At 55.1% G+C, this 20903-nt stretch overlaps 4 protein-coding genes across 5 annotated transcripts in view; 3 read left to right on the forward strand and 1 right to left on the reverse strand.

The window, feature by feature from the left end:
• Nucleotides 1-967: 967 nt before the first annotated feature.
• Nucleotides 968-2679, forward strand: LOC109293695 (cornulin-like). Its single transcript, XM_019511799.1, has 3 exons — nucleotides 968-1141; nucleotides 1701-2136; nucleotides 2492-2679. Exons 1-3 carry the CDS (start codon nucleotides 1004-1006, stop codon nucleotides 2677-2679), a joined length of 762 nt encoding a protein of 253 aa, XP_019367344.1. The 5' UTR covers nucleotides 968-1003.
• A 3642-nt stretch (nucleotides 2680-6321) lies between these two features.
• On the forward strand, nucleotides 6322-9557 carry LOC109293776 (glutenin, high molecular weight subunit PW212-like). Its single transcript, XM_019511909.1, has 3 exons — nucleotides 6322-6425; nucleotides 6591-6864; nucleotides 7233-9557. Exons 1-3 carry the CDS (start codon nucleotides 6322-6324, stop codon nucleotides 9555-9557), a joined length of 2703 nt encoding a protein of 900 aa, XP_019367454.1.
• A 3880-nt stretch (nucleotides 9558-13437) lies between these two features.
• The window catches only part of S100A11 (S100 calcium binding protein A11), a 19880-nt gene continuing 12414 nt past the window's right edge, over nucleotides 13438-20903 (forward strand). Inside the window, exons 1-4 of one of the 2 annotated variants that reach the window (XM_019524861.1) lie at nucleotides 13438-13605; nucleotides 15198-15356; nucleotides 15765-15918; nucleotides 17720-17726. In XM_019524861.1, the coding sequence (XP_019380406.1) occupies nucleotides 13603-13605; nucleotides 15198-15356; nucleotides 15765-15918; nucleotides 17720-17726 (323 nt within the window). In that variant the 5' untranslated portion in view covers nucleotides 13438-13602. Of the gene's footprint in view, nucleotides 13606-15197; nucleotides 15357-15764; nucleotides 16066-17719; nucleotides 17727-20903 lie in introns of those variants that run through there. The other variant, XM_019524939.1, reaches the window with a different exon arrangement.
• Nucleotides 16935-20903, reverse strand: part of COPA (coatomer protein complex subunit alpha) — a 36054-nt gene continuing 32085 nt past the window's right edge. Inside the window, exons 26-34 of the mRNA XM_019524744.1 lie at nucleotides 20723-20832; nucleotides 20222-20299; nucleotides 19971-20039; nucleotides 19398-19534; nucleotides 19020-19206; nucleotides 18812-18922; nucleotides 18259-18420; nucleotides 17755-17949; nucleotides 16935-17633 (exon numbers count right to left, since the gene is read on the reverse strand). Coding sequence (XP_019380289.1) covers nucleotides 17574-17633; nucleotides 17755-17949; nucleotides 18259-18420; nucleotides 18812-18922; nucleotides 19020-19206; nucleotides 19398-19534; nucleotides 19971-20039; nucleotides 20222-20299; nucleotides 20723-20832 — 1109 coding nt within the window. The 3' untranslated portion in view covers nucleotides 16935-17573. The remainder of the gene's footprint in view (nucleotides 17634-17754; nucleotides 17950-18258; nucleotides 18421-18811; nucleotides 18923-19019; nucleotides 19207-19397; nucleotides 19535-19970; nucleotides 20040-20221; nucleotides 20300-20722; nucleotides 20833-20903) is intronic.

Raw genomic sequence — 20903 nt, forward strand, 5'->3', positions numbered from 1 at the left:
TTTTAAGAGGAGGTTGGATGACCACCTTACTGGGGTCGTTTGACCCCAGTACTCTTTCCTGCCATGGCAGGGGGTCGGACTAGATGATCTGCTCAGGTCCCTTCCGACCCTAGAAACTATGAAACTATGGCTGGTCGGCCTCTTTCTATCAAATGTCAGAACTGAGGGCTTATTTTTTCTTTCTAAGAGCTGTGTTGTGTGGGGCCTAATTTAAAACCAGCAGACACCAGTGGGACTTTTCCTGTTGACTTCAAAGGTCTTGGGTTAGATCCTAATGATGTTAATAAAACTGTTGTTGCCTTGGGACCTACATCCATAGCCTTTTCCTGCTCGCCCTTTCAGACCTCCCTCTACAGTTCCCACCTCAAGTTTCCTGTCCAAATAATACATTAAGGGTCTGTATACCTGGAAGTGAGTGTAGTTCATGTAGAGAAACCTGAACTCACTTTAAACAGGGTAGCGTGGGTCCTGCTACCAGCATCTCTGGAGAACATGGGGTTTGATTGCAGGATCTAAACCCACCCAAGAAGATGGATAAATATATAGGCAGGCAGAAAAGCTGAGCTCCAGGGTTTCTTAGCTAAATGGCTACTACTGAAGTTAGATAGTTTAGTGTTAGCTTGGATGTATCTACATCAAGTTGCAGCCACATCTCTGACTGGTGTGTAAACTCCCCTTCAGGTATAATATGCATGAGCTTACTACAAAACTAGGCTTTGCAAAGAGGAACTCCATCTGCTAGCTAGAGCAAGGAGCAGACAGCTGAAAGCTGGCTCTCTAGGGTTTAATCATCACCTGTGCTCCTGACTTGCTGTGTTCCCACGATAGGAGCCAGAGAAGGGAACTGGTCCTCTTCTACAGGACTCAGCAGGAGAGTAGTGCCTCTTACCTGATACAAAGCCCACTGAAGCCAATAGGAACCCATCCCATGCTCAGATGGGGGACATGTATCCTGTACTTGTATCTTCTCTTTCCTTTCAAGCTAGCTTGAATCTGCAGGACAATGCCTCGCGTTCTGGACAGCATTGGCACCATCATCAAAGTCTTTTACCAATATGCGACGGAGGACAGGGAGGGCTCCAGCCTGTCCCGGAGACAGATGAGACTGTTTATCCAGAAGGAGTTTGCTGATGTCCTTGTGGTGAGTGTTGGTCCCCAAACACCCTTAAAGGCCTGATACAGGCAGAACATAGCCCGCAAAGCCAGCAATTTTAATTGCAAATGTCCCCAGCTTCACTAATATACATTGCAACTTACAGCATAGGAATGCTCTTACCTGGAGGTAGCAAAGAGGCTCTTGGATGTAGGGAGCTCAGCAGTGCCAGGTAGAGTTATATTCTTTGCATCAGATATTCAAAAGGGGACAACCCTCCTCTTCTAGATAAAAGGGACACCTGGAAAAAAATGTGCATCCCTGCATTTGTTTGCCCCTGCAACCAATTTGAACATGCCAGTCCAGATACTTGTTCCATTAACATAAATGCAAGGGAAAGGAATGACTGGGCAGGTAACATGGCAGCAAGCAAGTGACTAGCACAAAGGAGCACAGAGCAGTAGTCAGAGGTAGCTGCTGAGCACTGGGGGCAAGGCTAGGGAAAGAGAGATGAAGAGAGGCTTGAAACCTGAAGTACCATTGCAAAGACAACTGGGATGGACCAGCAAAATTAATGCCCTTTCCTCCTGATTTGGTTTCCCTACAGAAACCATATGACCCACTGATGATAGACATGGTGCTGCGGCTCCTTGATCAGGATGGAGACGGATCAATAGACTTCCCCGAGTTCCTGATTCTGGCATTTAGAGTGGCTCAGGCCTGTTACAGCTACCTGGCACCAAAACCAGGGCTCCAGGAAAGGCAGGAGCAGGGAAGAAGAGGTAAAGAGCTGAATGAACTTGAAGCAAAAGCAGACAGAGGGAGGAGCCATCAGTTACGTAAGCCTGAACCAAGAGTTGGCAGAAGAAGTCATCCTGAGGACCCAGAACAAGAGCCTGAACCACGGAGGGATGAGGGGACACAACGACAGTCCCTAGAGCCAGAACAACAAGTGTATGAGGGAAGACGTCATCAATCACGTGACCCAGAACGGCGAGAGGAGGTGAGGGGTCGGTCTCAGCCACGTGACATCATGCAAAGCCGTGAGAGAAGCCAACGTCAACTACTTGAACACGAGCCTCAGCTTTACGAGGAAAGCCACCATCAGCCACATGAACAAGAATGCCGAGAGGAGGTGAGGAGCCACTCTCAGCCACGTGATACCAACACACAAGCCTATGAGAGAAGCCGACGTCCGTTACTTGAACATGAATCCCAGCTTGACAAGGAAAGCCATCATCAGCCACGTGAACCAGAGAAGCAAGAGGAGACGAGGAGCCGCTTTCAGTCACAAGAGCCTGAACCACGATGGGATGAGGGAAGACGTCAGCCCCTAGAGCCAAAAGAGCGACAGGAGGTGAGGGGCCGCTCTCAGCCACACGACACTGATACACAAAGCTATGAGAAAAGCCGACGTCCAGTACTTGAACCTGAACCCCAACTTTATGAGGAAAGCCACCATCAGCCACATGAACCAGAACAACGAGAGGAAGCAAAGAGCTGTTCCCAGCCCCAAGAGCCAGAACAACCAGTGTATGAGGGAAGAGGCCAACAGCCACGTGAGCCAGAAGAGCGAAAGAAGGTGAAGAGCTGGTCTCAGCCACGTGACACTGATGCACAAAGCTATGAGAGAGGCCAACGTTCAATTCGTGAACGTGAACCTCAACTTTATGAAGAAAGCCGCCGTCAGCCACATGAACAAGAACAGCAAGAGGCGGTGAGGAGCCACTCACAGACCCAAGAGTCAGAACAAGTGCATGCGGGAAGACGTCATCAGCCACTTGAACCAGAACAGCGAGAGCAGGTGAGGGGCCGCTCTCAGCCACGTGACACTGATACACAAAGCTATGAGAGAAGCCGACGTCCAGCACTTAAACCTGAACCCCAGCTTTATGAGGAAAGCCACCATCAGCCACGTGAACGAGAACAACGAGAGGAAGTGAGAAGCCATTTTCAGCCACGAGAGCCTGAACCTCAAAGGGATGAGAGCAGACAACGTCAGCCCTTAGAGCCAGAACAACAAGTGTATGAGGGAAAACGTCATCAGCCACAGGAACCAGAACAGCAAGAAGAGGTGAGGGGCCGCTCTCAACCACATAATGCTGAAACACAAAGCCATGAGAGAAGCCAATGTCCAGTATTTGAACGTGAACCCCGACTCTATGAGGAAAGCCGCCGCCAGCTACATGAACCAGAACAGCGAGAGGAGGTGAGGAGCCGCTCTCAGCCACATGACAATGACACACAAACCTATGAGAGAAGCCAACGTCCAGTACTTGAACGTGAACCTCGTCTTTACAAGGAAAGCCGCCGTCAGCCACGTGAACCAGAACAGAGAGAGGAAGCAAGGAGCCGTTCCCAGCCCCAAGAGCCAGAACAACCAGTGTATGAGGGAGGACGTCGTCAGCCACGTGAACCAAAACAGCAAGAGGAGGTGAGGAGCTGCTTTCAGCCACATGACACTGACACACAAAGCTTTGAGAAAAGCCAACATCCAGCACTTGAACATGAACCTGAACTTTATGAGGGAAGCCACCGTCAAACACGTGAACCAGAACAGCGAGAGAAGGTGAGGAGCCGCTCTCAGCCCCAAGAGCCTGAACCACGAGGTAATGAGGGAAGACAACATCAGCTACATGAACCGGAACAGCGAGCAGAGATGAGAAGCCACTCTCAGCCACGTAACAATGACAAACAAACCTATGAGAGAAGCCAACGTCCAGTACTTGAACGTGAACCTCAACCTTACAAGGAAAGCCGCCGTCAGCCACGTGAAACAGAACAGCAAAAGGAAGCAGGGAGCCGTTCTCAGCCCCGAGAGGCAGGACAACAAGTGTATGATGGAAGAGGCCATCAGCCATATGAACCACAACAGCGAGAGGAGGTGAGGAGCCACTCTCAGCCACGTGGCACCAACACACCAACTTATGAAAGAAGCCGACGTCCTGTATTTGAACATGAATCCCAGCTTTATAAGGGAAGCCACTGTCAGCCTCTTGAAACAGAACAGCGAGAAGAGGTGAGGAGCCGCTTTCAGCCACGAGAACCCAAACCACGAAGGGAAGAGGGAAGACGTCATTTGCCACATGACCCAGAACAGCGAGAGGAGGTGAAAAGCCGCTCTCAGCCAAGTGACATTGACACGCAAACGTATGAGAGAAGCCAACATCCAGTACTTGAATGTGAACCTCAACTTTATGAGGAAAGCCACCGTCAGCCACGTGAACCAGAACAGCGAGTTGAGGTGAGAAGCCGTTTTCAGCCCCAAGAGTCAAAACAACAAGTGTATGAGGGAAGACACCATCAGCCACATGGACCAGAACAAGAAGAGGTGAGGAGTCGCTCTCAGCCACATGATGCTGACACACAAAACGTTGAGAGAAACCAACGTCCAGCACTTGAACGTGAACCTCAGCTTCATGAGGAAAGAAGCCGTCAGCCACGTGAACCAGAACAGCGAGTTGAGGTGAGGAGACATTTTCAGCCCCAAGAGCCAGAACAACAAGTGTATGGGAGAAGAGGCCACCAGCCACGTGACCCAAAACGAGAAGAGGTGAGGAGCTGCACTCAGTGGCATGAGTCTGACACACAGAACTATGAGAGAAGCCGACATCCAGTGCTTGAACGTAAATCCCTTTATGAGAGAAGCCACCATCAGCCACGTGAACCAGAGCAGCAAAAGGAGGTGAGGTGTCACTTTCAGCCACAAGAACCTGAACCACGAGGGGATGAGGGAAGACAACGTCTGGCCCTAGAGCCAGAACAAAAATTGTATGAGGGAAGATGGCATCAGCCCCTAGAGTCAGAACAGCAAAAGGACATAAGGAGCCGCTTTCACCCATCTAACACTTACACACAAAGCTATGTGAGAAGCCAACGTCCAGCACCTGAACGTGAATCTCAATTTCATGAGGAAAGCCCCCTTCAACCACGTGAACCAGAACAACAAGAGAAGGTGAGGAGCCGCTCTCAACCCCAAGAGCCCGAACCACAAGGGGATGAGGGAAGACATCGTCAGCCACGTGGACTGGAACAGCAAGCAGAGGTGAGGAGCCACTCTCAGCCACGTGACACTGATACACAAAGCTATGAGAGAAGCCGACGTCCAATACTTGAATGTGAATCCCAATTTTATGAGAGAAGCCGCCGTCAGCCTCTCGAAACACACCATCGAGAGGAACTGAGGAGCCGCTTTCAGCCACAAGAACCTGAACCACGAGGGGATGAAGGAAGACAACGTCAGTCCCTAGAGCCAGAACAACAAGTGTATGAGGGAAGACGTCATCAGCCACGTGAACCAGAACAGCGAGAAGAGGTGAGAAGCCGCTCTCAGCCACGTAATGCTGAAACACAAAGCCATGAGAGAAGCCAATGTCCAGTATTTGAACGTGAACCCCGACTCTATGAGGAAAGCCGCCGTCAGCCACGTGAACCAGAACAGCGAAAGGAGGTGAGGAGCCGCTCTCAGCCACATGACAATGACACACAAACCTACGAGAGAAGCCAACGTCCAGTACTTGAACGTGAATCTCGACTTTATGAGGAAAGCCACCATCAGCAATGTGAACCAGAACAGCGAGAGGAAGCGAGGACCCGTTTCCAGCCCCAAGAACCAGAACAACCAGTGTATGATGGTGGACGCCATCAGCCACATGAACCAGAACAGCAAGAGGAGGTGAGGAGCCACTCTCAGCCACATGAGCCTGAACATGTGTCTGGGGAGAGCTACTGTCAGCCACGAGACCCAGAACAAAGGGAGGTGAAGGATTGTTATCAGTCAAGACAGCCTGAACAAGTGTATGAGGGAAGCCGCCATCAGGTCTATGAGCCAGACCAACAAAGAGAGGTGAGGAGCTGTTACCAGCCACATATCTCCAAACCACGAGTTAATCAGGGAAGGCAACATCAGCTACGAGTGTCAGAAGAATGGTATGAGAGAAGGTGCCATCAGCCACATGAGGCTGAAACAAAAGCCTACGAGCAAAGTCGTCATCCGTTCCTTGAACGTGAACCAGAAAGGTATGAGGGAAGTCGTATTCAGGTGTGTGAGCTAGCACAAGAAGGGGTGAGGAACCGTTATTGGCCACGTGAGCGTGGAGCACAAACAGCTGAGAGAAGCCACCATGAATTGCATGAACGTGAGCCTCAAGTGGATGAAGAAAGGTGTCGTCAACTCTGTGAGCCAGAACACCTAGGGGATGTGAGAAGACCCTATCAACCATACGAACATGAACAACAAGTGGATGGCAGGAGAGTTCGTCAATCCCGAGAGCCAGAACAAGAGCATGAGGGAAGCCATCATCAGCTCAGTGAAGCAGAATGGCCACAGGAGGTGAGGACCCACTATCTGCCACGTGAGCCTGAATATGTGCATGAGGGAAGATGCCGTCAGGTCCAGGACACAGACCATCAAGGGGAGGTGAGGAGCCACTATCAACCACGTGAACCTGACACACGAGCATTTGAGGGAGCTCACCGTCCATTATTTGAACAAGAGCCACAACTGTATGAGAGAAGCCAGAGGCAGCTGCCTGAGCCAGACCAGCTGGAGAAGGAAAGGTGCCACTATGAGCCACATGTGCCTGGAAGACAAGTCAATGAGGAGAGCAGACACCAGGCCCGTAGAACTGAACTGCAAGTTTATGAACGAAGCCGGGATCTCCTACGTGAGCCTGAATCACGAGTGGATGAGCAGAGACTACGTCGTCGCCAAGATCCAGAACAACAAGTGTATGAGAGAAGCCGCCATCGGCTCAGTGAAGTGGAACAAGGTGAGGTGAGGAGCCACTCTCAGCCACATGAGCGTGAACAAGTGCCTAAGAGGAGTCACCACCACCCACGGGACCCAGAACAGAGGGGTGCAAAAGATCATTATCAGTCAAGAGAACCTGAACAAGTGTATGAAGGAAGTCACTGTCAGGTCTGTGAACCAAACCAGCAAGGGGAGGTAAGGAGCTGCTATCAGCCACGTGAGACTGAACCACAAGCATTTAAGGGAAGACGCTGTCAGCTACTTGAATGTGAACCTCAACTGCATGAGGGAAGACGTGAGGTTAAGCAAGTGGATGAGGGGAACCATCTGCCTCTTGAGCCAGAGCAAAGGGAAACAAGGAGCCTTTATTGCCTTTACGATGGGCAGCATCAGCCTCATCAGCTTGAACAGCGAGTGGATGATGGAAGCCGATATCAGCACCATGAGCCAGAACAACTAAGAGATGGGAGGAGTCACTTTCAACCCCGTGAGCCAGGACCACAAGGGGATGCAAGAAGCCACCGTCCCTTCCATGAATGTGAACCAGAAGTGCATGACGGAAGCCATCGTCAGCCTCGTGAACAACGGGATGTTTGGAGCCACTCTCAGCCCCACGAGCCTGATCCACGAGCGGATGAGAGGAGTCAGCTTCAGCCTCGTCAACCTGAACTGCAAGTATATGAAGGAAGCTGCCATCAGCTACATGACAGAGAACAAGGAGAGTTGCGGGACCGCTCTTTGCCACTTGTTCCTGAAACACAAACCTATGAGAGAAGCCGTGTTCAGGCACATGACCCTGAACCACAGAGGGAGGGCCAGATGCGTGAGCCACGTGACTCTGAATTGCAATTGGATGAGAAAAGTCTCTGTCAGCCACATGCCCCCATACAACTAGGGAATGGACAGAGACGTTATCAGCCACGTGAGCTAGAACCGGAAGCAAATGAGGGGAGTCGTTATCAGCCACGTGGCCCAGAACAACAAAGGAACTTGCAGAGTCATGGCCAGCCACATGAGCCTGAGCAACGAGTAAAAGAGCGGAGTCGCTCTCATCTACCTGAGCAGGTACAACAAGGGGATGCACAGCCCCATTATGTGCCCCTCAAGACTAGACCACAAGCACATGATGGAAGTCGCCGTACCCTACAGGAATCCAAGACACAGCATTATGAAGGGAATCGCCATCAGTCACAGAACGCAGAACAACAAGGGGACGTGAGGAGCCACTATCAGCCACGTGAGCCAACGCAGCAAGTGCACAAGGGAAACCGCCGAGAGCTGCATGAATCTGAAACACAAAAGGGTGAGGGGAGCCAACATCAACCTCGAGAACCAAAAGAGCAAGTCTATGAGGGAAGCCGCCGTCTGACTCCCCTCTGCAACCCTGAACAACAAAGGGCCGTGCAGAGCAGCGGTCAGTCACGGGACCCTACTCCACAACAGAATGAGGTGAATTGCCATCAGCCACATGAGCCTGAACCCAGGGTGGTTGCAGGAAATGTCCATCAGCGCTATGAGGTGTTGCCACCAAGGGATGACCAAAGCCTCCTACAGCCAGATCAGCTTGTGCCACAGCGGGGTGATAGAAGTGATGACCCACAACCTGAGGTCAAACCTCATGACCGAAGCCTCCCACAGTCCCTGGAGCCCGAACGTCAAAGTAACAAGAGGACCCAACATCAAACGCTTGAGCCTGAGCACCGGGAGGCCGAGAAGAATGGCCAACGGCCCTTTGCTCCTGACCCGAAGAGGGACGGTGAGATCTGTCATCCGGTATCTGCCAAGCAAAGGGATGATGGAGGAAGGCAGCCCCAGTCACATGAAACTGAGCCACGAGGGGGCACAGGTACCCGCCTTCAACAACGTGAAGCCGAAGCCCAGGGCAACACGACAACCTCCCAAAATCCCCGGGAACCTGAAGCGCGAGGACCTGAGCGGGCTCGTCAGCCACAGTACCCTGAGTCACAAGGGGTCAAGAGCAGCCCCCATCAACTGCAGAAGGCTGCACCCCAGGAGGGTGAGAGGGACAACCAACCACCCCAAAACACTGAACCCCAAGATGGAGAGAGAAACAGGCCTCAGGCAGGTGAGGCTAAGCCATCCAAGGAGGAGGCAAGCCAGCGCGAGCCGCACAATCCCGACTCAACGGATGACAACAGGAGCCGCGCAGCACCCGCACCTCCACCCACTGGAGATCCAGGCAGCCAGACTCAGCCACGGGAAGGTGAACCACATGATGGGAGTCGCCATCAGAGCAGCAGGCCTGAGGGCAGAGGGGATGAGGGGAGCCAGCCCCAAGCCTATGAGCCTGGATTCAGAGCAGTACCAGAGCGCAGGCTGCGAGAGGGCGAGGGAAGCCAGCAACAACCGTGGGCACTGGAAGCACCGGCAGAGGGAGGAAGCCGCCAGCAGCCGCCCCAGGGAGACGCAGCGAGCCGGCGTCAGCAGGAGGTTGCACCTGAACAGGCTGCGGGCAGCCATCTGCCTCTGGCACAGCTGCAAGAGAAAAGTCCCACTCGGGCAGCGGAGTCCCAAGAAGGGGAGCAGAGTCACCACCCTCCTGAACCCGTAGTCTCCCAGGAGGGGCTAGGGGACCCTAGGCTGGATGAAGCCAAGGCCTCCCTGCCTTGCAGTCCACTCTATGTGTATCTCCTGGCGCAGAAGGCTGAGCAGCAGCTTTGCCCTGCGCCAGCACCCCAGGAACAGCCATAGGAGCTTGGAGGGCCAACAAGGCCATGCCTACTTTGTCCGGGGCAGCTGGCAGTTCTGCTCCTCTGCCTTTCCTTTAGCATGCCCAGATCCTTGCTACTGCACTTTTCTTATTAGGTTTTGTAGGGTTCCTTCTGTCTAGCCTGCATGAGCTTCTTGCTAAGTCTAACATGTCCAAGACGTGGGGCTAGAGTATGCTTTAGCCATGGGTGGCATCTCCTGGGGTTTTCACGTAAATCTTGGGATCCACAAGCTAACGAACGAGATGGAGTGGGCTCAATGGCTATCCGTGCGGGACAGAGAAGCAGTCCAGACTCAAGACTTGCCGTCTCTCTACGTCACACTGACCCACCTTCCTGCCTATCTACACTCGTGTCCATCTGCCTCCATCCACCCATCCTGAACCCTCCTACACCGCTATCTTTTCTTTCTTTTTTTGGCTGTCAGTGTTTATAAGGTGCTCAGGAGTGTGGTTCTGTGCTAGGCTGCTGCTTGTGTTGTGCCACACAAAATCTTCATCGAAAAGTCAGGCTGGCTGGAAGTCACATCTCGTCCAACCCCCTGCTCAAGGAAGAATCATTTCCATTCAAAGCCTCCCATCTCCGTGTGTCTGTCAGTAATTGCTGGGCCTTGAAGTCTGGAGCCATTTTGGGTAAGAAGGATGTATTTGATAGCTGTTAGCTCTACCCCCTGCATCCCCAGTGACTAAGCCGACTTAGCTCCCATCTCCCCCATGTCTTGAGGCAGATGAATTATGCTCTGGGGACGGTCTCTTATTCCCGCTGCTCTATTGCATGAAAATTCCCAATAAATAGCTGATGACTGAGTTGACTGACTGCTGCTTTCAGCCTGGTATCTTATATCCCAGAAGGCCGATGCCCACCTGGAAATAGCTTCACAACAACAAAGCTTATCTTGATTCAACGTCAGGCCCAGCAAACAGGGGACCAGACTGGGAGGTCTGGCCTTTAGTCCCAGTTCTGCAGTGACACAGTGCAGGTCCTTGTGCCCTTCCACCCTGCATCTGTGAGCCCTGGGGAAGGACTCACTCTCCCACAGTACCCAGCACAGCGGGGCCTCAGTCTTCGTAGGTTGCCTAGAATTATTCCCCTGATCTGTAAACCAAAGGGAGATACGGCTCTTTTAGCCGGCAGAGGGAGCTCCTCATTAACAAGGCAGCAGGAGTGGAAATGATGATTGCCCAGGGTGGCGCGGCGTCTGCCTGGCTCTGCCTGAAATCTGATCTGGATATTCAAGCCAGAGCCTGCCCCTGTATCAAAGAAAAAATCACAGTAAGAACAATAGGGCTGGCACGACGGCAGCACAGGGTGTGGCGCGGCTCCCAGAGCGGGCACAAAGGGCTTCTTGTTCGCTAACCAGCTCGCCCCCGGCAAGTCCGGCTTCCTCCCAGGTGTCCGACGTTGGGTCCGAGGTCAGGGTTGTGATGCAGCAAGGCAGGGTGGGGCACTGCACGATGCGCACAGCAACGATGCCCCAGTCAACGAGGGAAAAACGCTTCCGTCTTTCATGGCCACGCACCATTCTCACTGGTCTTGGTCCTGAGCCAGGATTAGGCCCTGATCATCAGCTCTCTGGAAAATCTGGCTCAGGATGCAGTTTTTCAGCCCTTCCCTTAAAAGCAGCATGTTGTAGTAGACTGGCTGTTGGCCTGTCTCTCCGAGGAACGCAGCCGGGGGAGCTGCATGGGTGCAAATGAAACACACCTCCAAGGGCACAGTGGGGAAGTGGGTTTAGTACTTGGGCAGTAGCTCTCTCCCACATGCAAGAGGTGCCCGGGGACCTGCTTTCCTTTGGGGTTGGCCCTGTAAACCAGGAGATGCCACCCCAGCCAAAGGGCCGCTTGGAGAAGGCTTGATTCTCCCTTGCAAGCTGGGACACCTCTCTCTGCTCCTCCTCTGAATCCAATTTCACACCAGCGCTGGGCTCAGATCAGGACTTTTGCACTCAGAGAGGAGAATCAGCTCAATCATGAGCACACGCAGAGCTGTAGCAACCTGATGGGAGCCCCTCAGCATCCCCAACAGAGAATAAGCATCCCAGCCATGGCCTGGGGGGTCCCTGAAGCTGTTTCTAGGGCTGGGGCAGGGTCTCCTCTTGCAAGGCCCTTGAGCAAGAGAGGCAGGTAGCCCATTGCTTCAGGGCAGTTTGCATTCAGGTCGAAACCCATTGCGGTGCAGGGGCTAGGGCAAGCTGTGTGTCTAGGCTGCCTGCCCAGAATCAAGGGGGATTACTGCCCGGGGTGAAACAAAGGAGGAGAGAAGCAAGGTGAGGAGCTGCAGTGAGATGAAAGCAGGTATCTCCGTGCCAGGAACAGGGAGTGGCAAAAACATGCAGGAGCAGAAGCTGCCCCGTGGGGCAGGTAAATACTTCAAAACCAGAGCAAAGGCAGAGCTCTGAAGGCAGCTCTGGAAGAAGAGTCCAAGCCCACAACACGCTGGCTGGCCATGGCCCTTGCCCAGGAAACAAAGGGAGCAGTAACTGTCTCACACCTGAGCTAGAAGTGGTTCAGAGAGGATCAGGCACTTGCCAAGGACTCAGGAGAGCTGACTCCAAACCCAGCCATGGGACCTCAAGCACATCACTCCTACTCTCTGTACCTGTTTCCCCTCCCACCTTTTGTCTAAGCCAGGGGCGGGCAATTATTTTGGGTGGAGGGCCACTTACTGAGTTTTGGTAACCATCGAGGGCCGCATGACAGGTGGCCAGGGGCAGATAAATATTAATTTTCTAAATTTTTTAGGGGCCCCATGGGCCAGACAATGGCCTGACAGGCTGCATCCAGCCCACGGGCCACATTTTGCCCACCCAGTAAGCTCTGTGCGGGCTGGGGCTGTCTCTCACTGCACTGTGCAGCACCTGGCACCATGGAAGCCTGGTCTAAGCTGCGTATTCTCAGTCTTGCAGTAACATCCATAAGGGCAAATCTGCAGCCCAGGCCATGCTGGTGGTACCTGGGGGCAGTGATTGCAGATCCCACGGTGTCGGCAGTCAGGTAAGAATCATCCAGGGAGCTCCCCTGACACCAGCAATCAATGCCTGGTAAAACCCCAGACCAAGCTTTATAAAACATTACACTGTGCTTGTGTGTGTGTGTGTGTGTGCTTGTGTGTGTGTGTGTGTGTGTGTGTGTGTGTACACATTACATTGCACTTCTGCCATGAGCACTGGTGCGTGTGTGTGGGTGTACACATTACATTGCTCTTCTGCCAGGAGCACTGGGGGTGGGGGGGGGTGTACACATTACATTGCTCTTCTGCCAGGAGCACTGATGTATGTATATACACGTTGTACTGCACTTCTGTGAGCACTGAGAAGTGTGTGTGTGTGTGTGTGTGTCTGTATACACATATTACACTGTGCTTCTTCCATGACAACTGGTGCGTGTGTGTGTACACAGTACATGACACTTCTTCCACGGGCATTGGAGGTGCATGTGTGCATGTACACATATCCATGTGATACAGAAAAAGGAGTGACAACTGCCTCACGTTAATTAGAAACAGCCGCTCATCTGCAGGTCATGCACCCTATACAGCCCACGTCCTTTCATGAACACAGCCAAGGCCTGGGCTCCCAGAGCTGCACACTGGCCTCTAGCCCCGTTGCTGCTGCCCTGCAGGTCTTAGCCCCCTCTGCCTGGAATATAACCAGGGACGGCTATGGGGCATTGTTAGGGGCAGATGGGGAAACTGAGGAGAGAGGTGGGGGAGGGCAATGCCAGAGGAAGGAAAAAGCACAGGAAAGAAAGAAGAAAACTGGGGAGGGAGAAGAGAAGAAGCAAAAGAGAGGCGGGAGCAGTGAGAGGAAGTGGCCAAACCCTCAGCACAGCGCATTCCTGGGCTCTGAGGTCGGCTTTGCAGGAAAAGAAACAAGCAAGTCCAGATCTGAGCGAGCGGCAATTGCACAACCAGACGCGAGGGGTCTGTGAGAGCAACGTAGCTGCCAGGGCGGTGGCTAGGCGAGGCTCTGCCCTCTGAGCAGATCAGTTCCCTAGCACTTGCCGTGTGCCGTTTCCCCAGCTGCAGTCATGGTGAGTTTGGGGCTTTGCCCCAAGGAGAGAGCAGAGGGGCGGGCAGGGGGCAGCTGTGCATGGTGGGAGGGGGAAGTCCTGCAGAGCTGGAGCGCCCTGCTCAGCAGTGGCCCTCACAGCCTGGGGAGAGGTGCCGGGACGGAGTGGACTGGCAGGAAAGGGTGGTACAGGGCACGCAGGGACTCTGCAAGTTCCCTGCCCCTTAGAGTCTCCTCCTTCTCCCGTCCCATCCGCGCCCCCCAGTTCCAGCCGTGCCCATCTAGGCCTCCCGCCCCCAAGCCTTGTCTCCTCCGTGCCATGCCCTGCTACATGCATGCCCTGGTAGCTGCAATGTGCCCATTACCAGGGCAGCCAGGCTCACTTCCCCCTGCCTGGGGCACGAAGGGCTGGGTGTGGCACGCTTCCTGTCTCACTGGGCTAAAAATGGCAAAATTCAGGGGCTGCGGGCTGCGGCAACAGAGCCCACGGCACCGGAGGTCAGGGTGGGAGGGCTGGTTCCTGCCAGTCCCCATGCTCCCTGCACAATTCCCGTCTTTCCTGGCCTCAGCCTGCCTTCCTGCCCCGTGTTGCTCGCCCCTTCCCCCCTTGGTCCTGGCTTTACTCCACATCAGAAAAGTCCCCACACTCCCGGCCAAGGAGGCCAAAGAGAAGCCGCCTGGTGCTGGGAGATGCCAGCAGCTCAGGCCCAGGCCCCTTCCTCTCCCCATGGGGCAGGGGCAGGTAGGGGGAGCCTGATATCGCACTCCCCAACAGAGGCCAACTGCATTCAAAGCTGCACACCATTCACATGGGGATGGAAGCAGGATTTGGGCACGGCTCTGCCACTCGCCTCTGCCCCTGGAGCCCCCCAGGGCCCCACCACCCATCCAGCCTTGCCCTTTCCCACATCCTCATGGGATCCTGCTTTGGTCACATTCTTCCTTCTTGACTCAACATGTCACGTGGCAAATGAAAGGGGAAAAATGCATGTTCCCTCCCATCCCCCAAAACCTGCAGCTGCAGCCAGAAACCACTAGCAGGCAGGGGAGGCAGGGACTGGGCTGCAACTGGAGAGGCCCCCTGCACCCCACGCGCACCCTGGGGGCAGAGCAATTCCCCAAGGTGGGCGGCTACACCCCGTGCAGCGCCTAGACAGGGGATCCTCCTGCTCCAGGCCCCGGGGTGTGTGGGAGCCCTTCCAAATTCACAGCCATGACGCCCTTGCCCCGTGACGCCTTCTGCCCGAGTAACAGGCCTGAAAGGCAGAAATCTGCTGTGGTGGTTGTGACAACAGTGTCCAGACAGGACGCGGAAGACACGGGGTTGCAATAGGAAGGGGAAGGCATTTCCTCCCTGCAAGCGCCGTTATAACCACTGCCCCGAGGCACAAGCAGGCGAAAGAACCCAGGAGTCTGGCCCCCACCTCCTGCTTTAGCCATGAGGGTCTGCTATCCAGGGTCTCTCGGTGCCCCCCACCCATCCAGCCCCTGGAGCTTGCTCCCCCACGTGGCTGCAGGGTGGAAGGAAGCACATCGTGAACCTGAGGGAGGGGGCTGCATGCATGGGGAGCCCCAGCTCGCCCCCTACTCACGAGAGCCCCCTTGTACCTGCAGTCGAAGGTCCCAGCTGCGCCCACGGAGACGGAGCGCTGCATCGAGTCCCTGCTGGCCGTCTTCCAGCGCTATGCGGGGAGGAGCGACAGAGACGAAACGATGCTCTCCAAAACGGAGTTCCTGGCCTTCATGAACAGCGAGCTGGCCTCCTTCACCAAGGTGAGTAGGGCCACGACAGCCTGGCCGGGCTTGGAGCAGGAGGGAAGCATCTCGGTACTGAGTCACTGCAGAGGCGCTGGAGGGGAGGGTGCGGCTGCTTGGGAACCACCAGCCCTTTGGGGCTCTGAGGTGCCCTCCACCCAGGAAAGGATCCTGGCTCCTGCTCCCCCATGACAGCCCATTTGCAGGCCCATGGGGGACAGCGGGGCAGAGCAGTGACCTCTGAAACCCACTGCCACCCAAATCCAGAGCAGACAGTAAGGCAAGAGACAACATGGGCTGGGCTTGGCTCCCATGGGGGCCCAGGGTTCCCTGCCTGGACCAAAAGCCCCGGAAGAAGTGCCCAGATGCCCGGGTGATGGGCCCCACCAGGGACCCTAATGATCACCCTCCCCTGCTCCTTCACAGAACCAGAAGGACCCGGCCATCCTGGACCGCATGATGAAGAAGCTGGACTTGAACTGCGATGGGCAGCTGGATTTCCAGGAGTTCCTCAACCTCATTGGGGGCATTGCACTGGCCTGCCACGATGCCCTGTGTAAAGGGGGTCCCGGTGGCCCCAAGAAACTGTGACCCCTTCTCCCGGTGCCCTGCATTCACTGCACCCCACGGCAAACATTCCACAAGCACCTGAGCAAGACCAAGACAGAGCTGGAAACCCTCCCGCCCCCGCAACTTTGTATTAATAAATTGATGGGATGAAACTCTCTGGCAGGTGTGCTTCTTCCCTGCACATGTGCAAGGGCACAACCATGGGCCTGCAGGTCACAAGCCCCAGTCTTTTGCTCTGGATCCAAGGGTGAGCTCCTGCCTCTGCAAAAGCAGAGGGCTGATGTGAATTTCCCACCCTGGGAAACACACGAGGAATTAGCAACAGCTCTAGGAAACCAGGGAAGTTATTTTACAGGCTCGACTGAAGCATGAAGAAAGGGGTGTGGGGGACAGGACATGTCATTTCTGAGGAAAACACCAGTGCAAAGCATGGCCGCTGCAGGGCCAGAGTTGCCAAGGCCCGGCACTACTGATCACGCCAGCAGCACGAGGGCAGCTCTGGCAGACTGCAGAACAAGCCCTGCCTTTGGGGCAGAGCTGGGGCAGGAGGGGCATTAGGCAGGGATCTCAAGGATCCACTGGCCCCTTCCACAACCCATCTGCCAGTAAGGTGGCACAAGTACGCTCAGGCTCCTCCGTGCTGGGGAAGCAGGATGGGACCTCCAGGTACTTTCCCCACCCCACCGGTGGTAGAGCTGCTGCCGCAGACACAGAAGGCGAGTGCTGCAGCTAGCACTGGTACATGGGGTAGGCTGAAAGGAGCCCACCACTGCCCCCTCCTAGTCTCCAACCCCATTCACAGCTGCATGGTGATCACCCAGCCTGCCCCACTAAGCAGGCTGGCACGCTTCACCCTGCCAAGCCCAGTCTCTCTGGGGCAAAACTCAGTGCTCTGCCATGGTACCGGTCCCTTCCACGCCCCCACAAGCCACTCCAGGGTGAAAATGCAGTTTAGTTCTGCACTCAACAAGTGGAAACACGTGCCCCTTTGAGTCTCCACCAGTGGCTGAAGCCATGACAGGAGTCTCAGCTAGTTAATTTACTTTATTACAGTGAGGAGGAGACAAGGCTGGGGGAAGCTGGGAAGGACAGAACAGCTGAAGCCCTGGGATTCTGAGCCAGTCTTCGCTCCCTACTGAAGGCAAAACACCCATGTGCCCCTTTGATCAGGAATTTAGACACTAGGAGAGCAACCCCTGCTGATGGTCATGAAGTGCCCGGGTCCTCTGCTCAAGGCAGAGAGGGTTCTTGCTGGGCTCGTGAACAGGCTGTACAGATGCAGCAGCAAGTGGGGTACTGGGATTCGAGCTCCCCAGCTATTTTCAGATGGCACCTCTGTGCATCAGGGTGAGAATAAAGCTGCCCAGCCTCTTGTGGCATGTGGCCACAGGGCATGCAATCTTCTGCTACCTGCAGGCAAACATAGCTGCAAGCACTCCTGGCGACAAACCCCCAGGTTAATGCTAGTCACTGTGGGGAATGGGGTGGGGAGCACGGTGAGGGCGGTCGTCTGTGGGGCAGGGAAAGCGGGCGTTACACACAACAGCACATTCACAGTGGAGGTGAGAGCTCCAGGCATGGCAGAAAGGGAGGAGCCAAGGGGAAGGTTTCAGCTCGCACATCCCTCTAATTAAAGGTTCTGTTGAGCCAGCACAGGACAGAGCCTCAGCGGAACTGCAGGGGACTGATGCGCAGCCCGATGACATCTTTGCCGATCTCTGTGACCTGGGGAGCAGAAGGGAGAAGAGGTCAGTGGTCAACAGCAAGGCAACAGGGCTGGCACAGAAGCTGCCATCAGTGCCTGCTGCAGCAGGGTCCGTGCGGCTGGCCAGCACGGGCTCCTTACCATGGTGATGCGGCAGATCTGGCCCTGGTACTCGGGGCAGTAGCAGGCCCCGCTGAGCGGGCACTTCTCCACGGGCTTGCCGCGGTAGATGGGCCGGTAGGAGGCAGCACAGATGTCGAAGGGGTTGTGCATGTCATAGTTGAGCTGGTAGGTGTCGGTGGGGTTCTTCTCACAGGCAGACAGGATCTTGCGAGTCTAGGAAGGGGGAAATGCCTCAGCCATGAACACAGGGGCTGCTGCTGACTGCCCATGGCAGGAGCCATCTAGAGGGGCTGTTCCACCTGCTTCCCAAACAGCAGTGTCCACCCAGGACCCCAGGCAGACACAGGAACATCCCTCCCACTCAGCATGGGTCGTCTGCCGGAGACATACAGCCTCTGCCCCCAAGATGAAGCTAACAGACCAAGCCAGCCTAGAGCTCAGCCTGCTCTCATGGGGGGGTCCCAGGGTCGCCACTCCCGTGATCCGCAAACTCCAGCTCAGTACGCAACCACACACACGTACCTGCTGGGCCACCTCGGGCTTGGGGCCCAGCTCCAGGAGGCGGCGAGCAAAGGTGGCAGCTGTCTTGAAGTTCTTGAGCTTGAAGAAGAGGTTGAGGGCAGTGCGGAGCACCAGGATCATGTGCACAGGCTGCAGGTTGGAGTGGGTGAAGTAGGCAGCCATCTGGTGTGGGGGGAGAGAAGCCAGCAAGTGAACAGAATTACTGCCTGCAGCAAGGGCAGCAGTCCTGCCCAGCTGAGTACAGGCTCTGCCACTGCCGTGGCTGCAGAACAGCCATCTCTGGCTGGTTTGGGGAGAAACCTGCCCATTGGCCTGATAACATGATGGCCAGGTACATGCTGTTGTCAGCATCCCTCAAAAGCAGACGACCCCCTTCCCAGCCTGGCTTGGGAGACAGCTCACTGTAAGGGTCTCTTGGAAATCAAGGTAACCAAAGTCACCCAGTCATATGGGGACACTGATCTGAGGGCTCTCAAGTCCCTCTGTCACAGGCCTCACCCTCCCACCCCAGGCCAGGAGCCTGGAGCATGTTGAGGGGGAACAGCTTTTATACCTCGCAGATGCGTTTCTGCTGCTCCAGGGTCTCCTTGGGGAGCTTCTTCCTCTCAATCTCCATGGAGAGCCCCACGATGTACTCCCGGCAGATAGCAATCAGCTGCTGGGCCTGTGAGGAGGAGGAGGAACAAAGAGCAAGTCAGGCACCATTCACCCCCTGCCTTTCAAGAGGATGGATGTGGGGGGTGGGCAGAGTGGCCCCTCACCTCGGCAATCTCTTGCTTGTTGTCCACCACGAGCAGCGGCACGCTTAGCAGGATGGACCGGAACTTCTCCACTGCCTCCTCGAATTTGCCGGAGGTGGTGAGCTGGTAGCAGAGCTGCAGGCGCTGGATCAGGTCATTCAGCTTCAGGCCAACTGCAGGGAGTGCGTTCTTCAGGGTAGCTTCCTTCCTGAAGGTGGGAAAGGGGAAAAAGGCTTTGGTCTCACAGGAAGGGCAGCCAGATCATGGCAGAAGAGGTTGCCTGGCTGCACCAGGAGAACCAACCAGAAAGGACATGGCAACCAGCCCTAGGAAGGAGAGGGAAGTGACAGGATGGGACAAGATCCAAAGGAAGAGGCAGGAAGGTACCTCACTACTCACCAGTTGCGATGTGGGTATCCATACATGGAGGGGAGGCAAGGCAGGGCTTGGTAGGTGGTGCGGCCCCGGGCATAAGTCTGCAGGAACAGTTGCTTGTAGGGGCCGAAATCAGTCACTCCCACCTGGTCGTGAAGGAGCTGGAGAAGAAAAGATGCACTTAGCCACTGGGTGAGAGCCATCCATGCCTGTGCTCCCCCACCCACTCCATCTCAGCCAGGGGACCACAGAAACCAGTCTCAACCCACAGGAATCCCATTTCATACCCAGGATGCTGAGGGAAACAGCTCAGGACATGTACTGAACCTGTGGCAGAGACTGGAACACTGTCACCAAGCTTTAGCCACAAGACTTCCTTTCTTTGTAATGGGACTATGAGCTCCCAGTGCAGCAGAGAGGGACTGAGCCCTTCCTCCCTGTTAACACCCCAGCATGGAATGGGACCCCTGACTCCATCCTTCAGTCTCAAGGGACACCAGACTATGGCACAGTCAGTATATCAGGGCCTCGAACGCCCTGCATCCACCACACCATCCTCACCCGCTGCCCCGGGAGAGGATCCATGGTGTAACTCACCCTCATGGCTGTCTCGAACGAGCCAGCCAGGATGTGATCAACAGGCAGCTGCGAGTTGTTGCACCAGACCTGAGGGAAAGCAGAAATGCATGACAGGGGGCAGCTCTGGGAGCCACCCCCACCCACAGCAGGGCTCCAGCCAGCATCCTGCAGAGTTCCCTCACCATGCTCCCAACTGATAATCCAGCATCACACATCAGGGGTGTGCAAGATCATTTCAGAGCAAGACAGCAAAGGGTCTGTCCCATTACCTGGGCCGGACTGGTGCCCTTGGTGGGTGGCACGAAGAACCCATCCTCTGCTCCTCCTGCTGGCCCAGCAGGGATGTCCTATGGAATCAAACAGGCACTGATCAGCTCCTGAGCACTGTGGACACACACAAGCCACACCAGGCAAGGCGCCTCTGCAGCGTTGGAGACCACCACGCAAGGCCAAAACAGGTGCAGGGTGGACCTGGTGGAAGTTCACCCCCCACTTGCCCAGTCAAAGGGCTCCAGGCCTGACCTCCACAACCACTTCTAAGCAGGAGGGAGGATCAGCCTCCACAGTCAATCAGATGTGGGACCCTGTCAATACATCCAACAGGAGACCGGATGGGGAACAGAAGTAGAAATGGGTGAAGAACTGAACTGGCTTGTCTCACAATCCAACAGCCACCAGAGCCTAGCAACCCTTCCCTCCTTCCTAGGGATCACTGCAACTGAGCCACAAGCTGCTGCCCAAAACCAGTGCCTGAGCTCACAGTCCCATACCAGTTCTGGGGGAAGGTCCAAATCCTCTTCAACTTCCCATCCACCTCCTTCTTCCTGCCCTTTCCCGACAGCTTCATCTCCAAAGCCATCTGCAGCATCCACAAAACCATCTGCAGGACAGAACAGAACCGCAGTCAGCACCTGCTTGCTGGAGGCTCCCACACTCCCGCTGTGCCCACTT

Source organism: Gavialis gangeticus, unplaced genomic scaffold (assembly GCF_001723915.1).
Source record: "Gavialis gangeticus isolate Ggan-Ray unplaced genomic scaffold, GavGan_comp1, whole genome shotgun sequence".
NCBI classification, from domain to species: domain Eukaryota; kingdom Metazoa; phylum Chordata; order Crocodylia; family Gavialidae; genus Gavialis; species Gavialis gangeticus.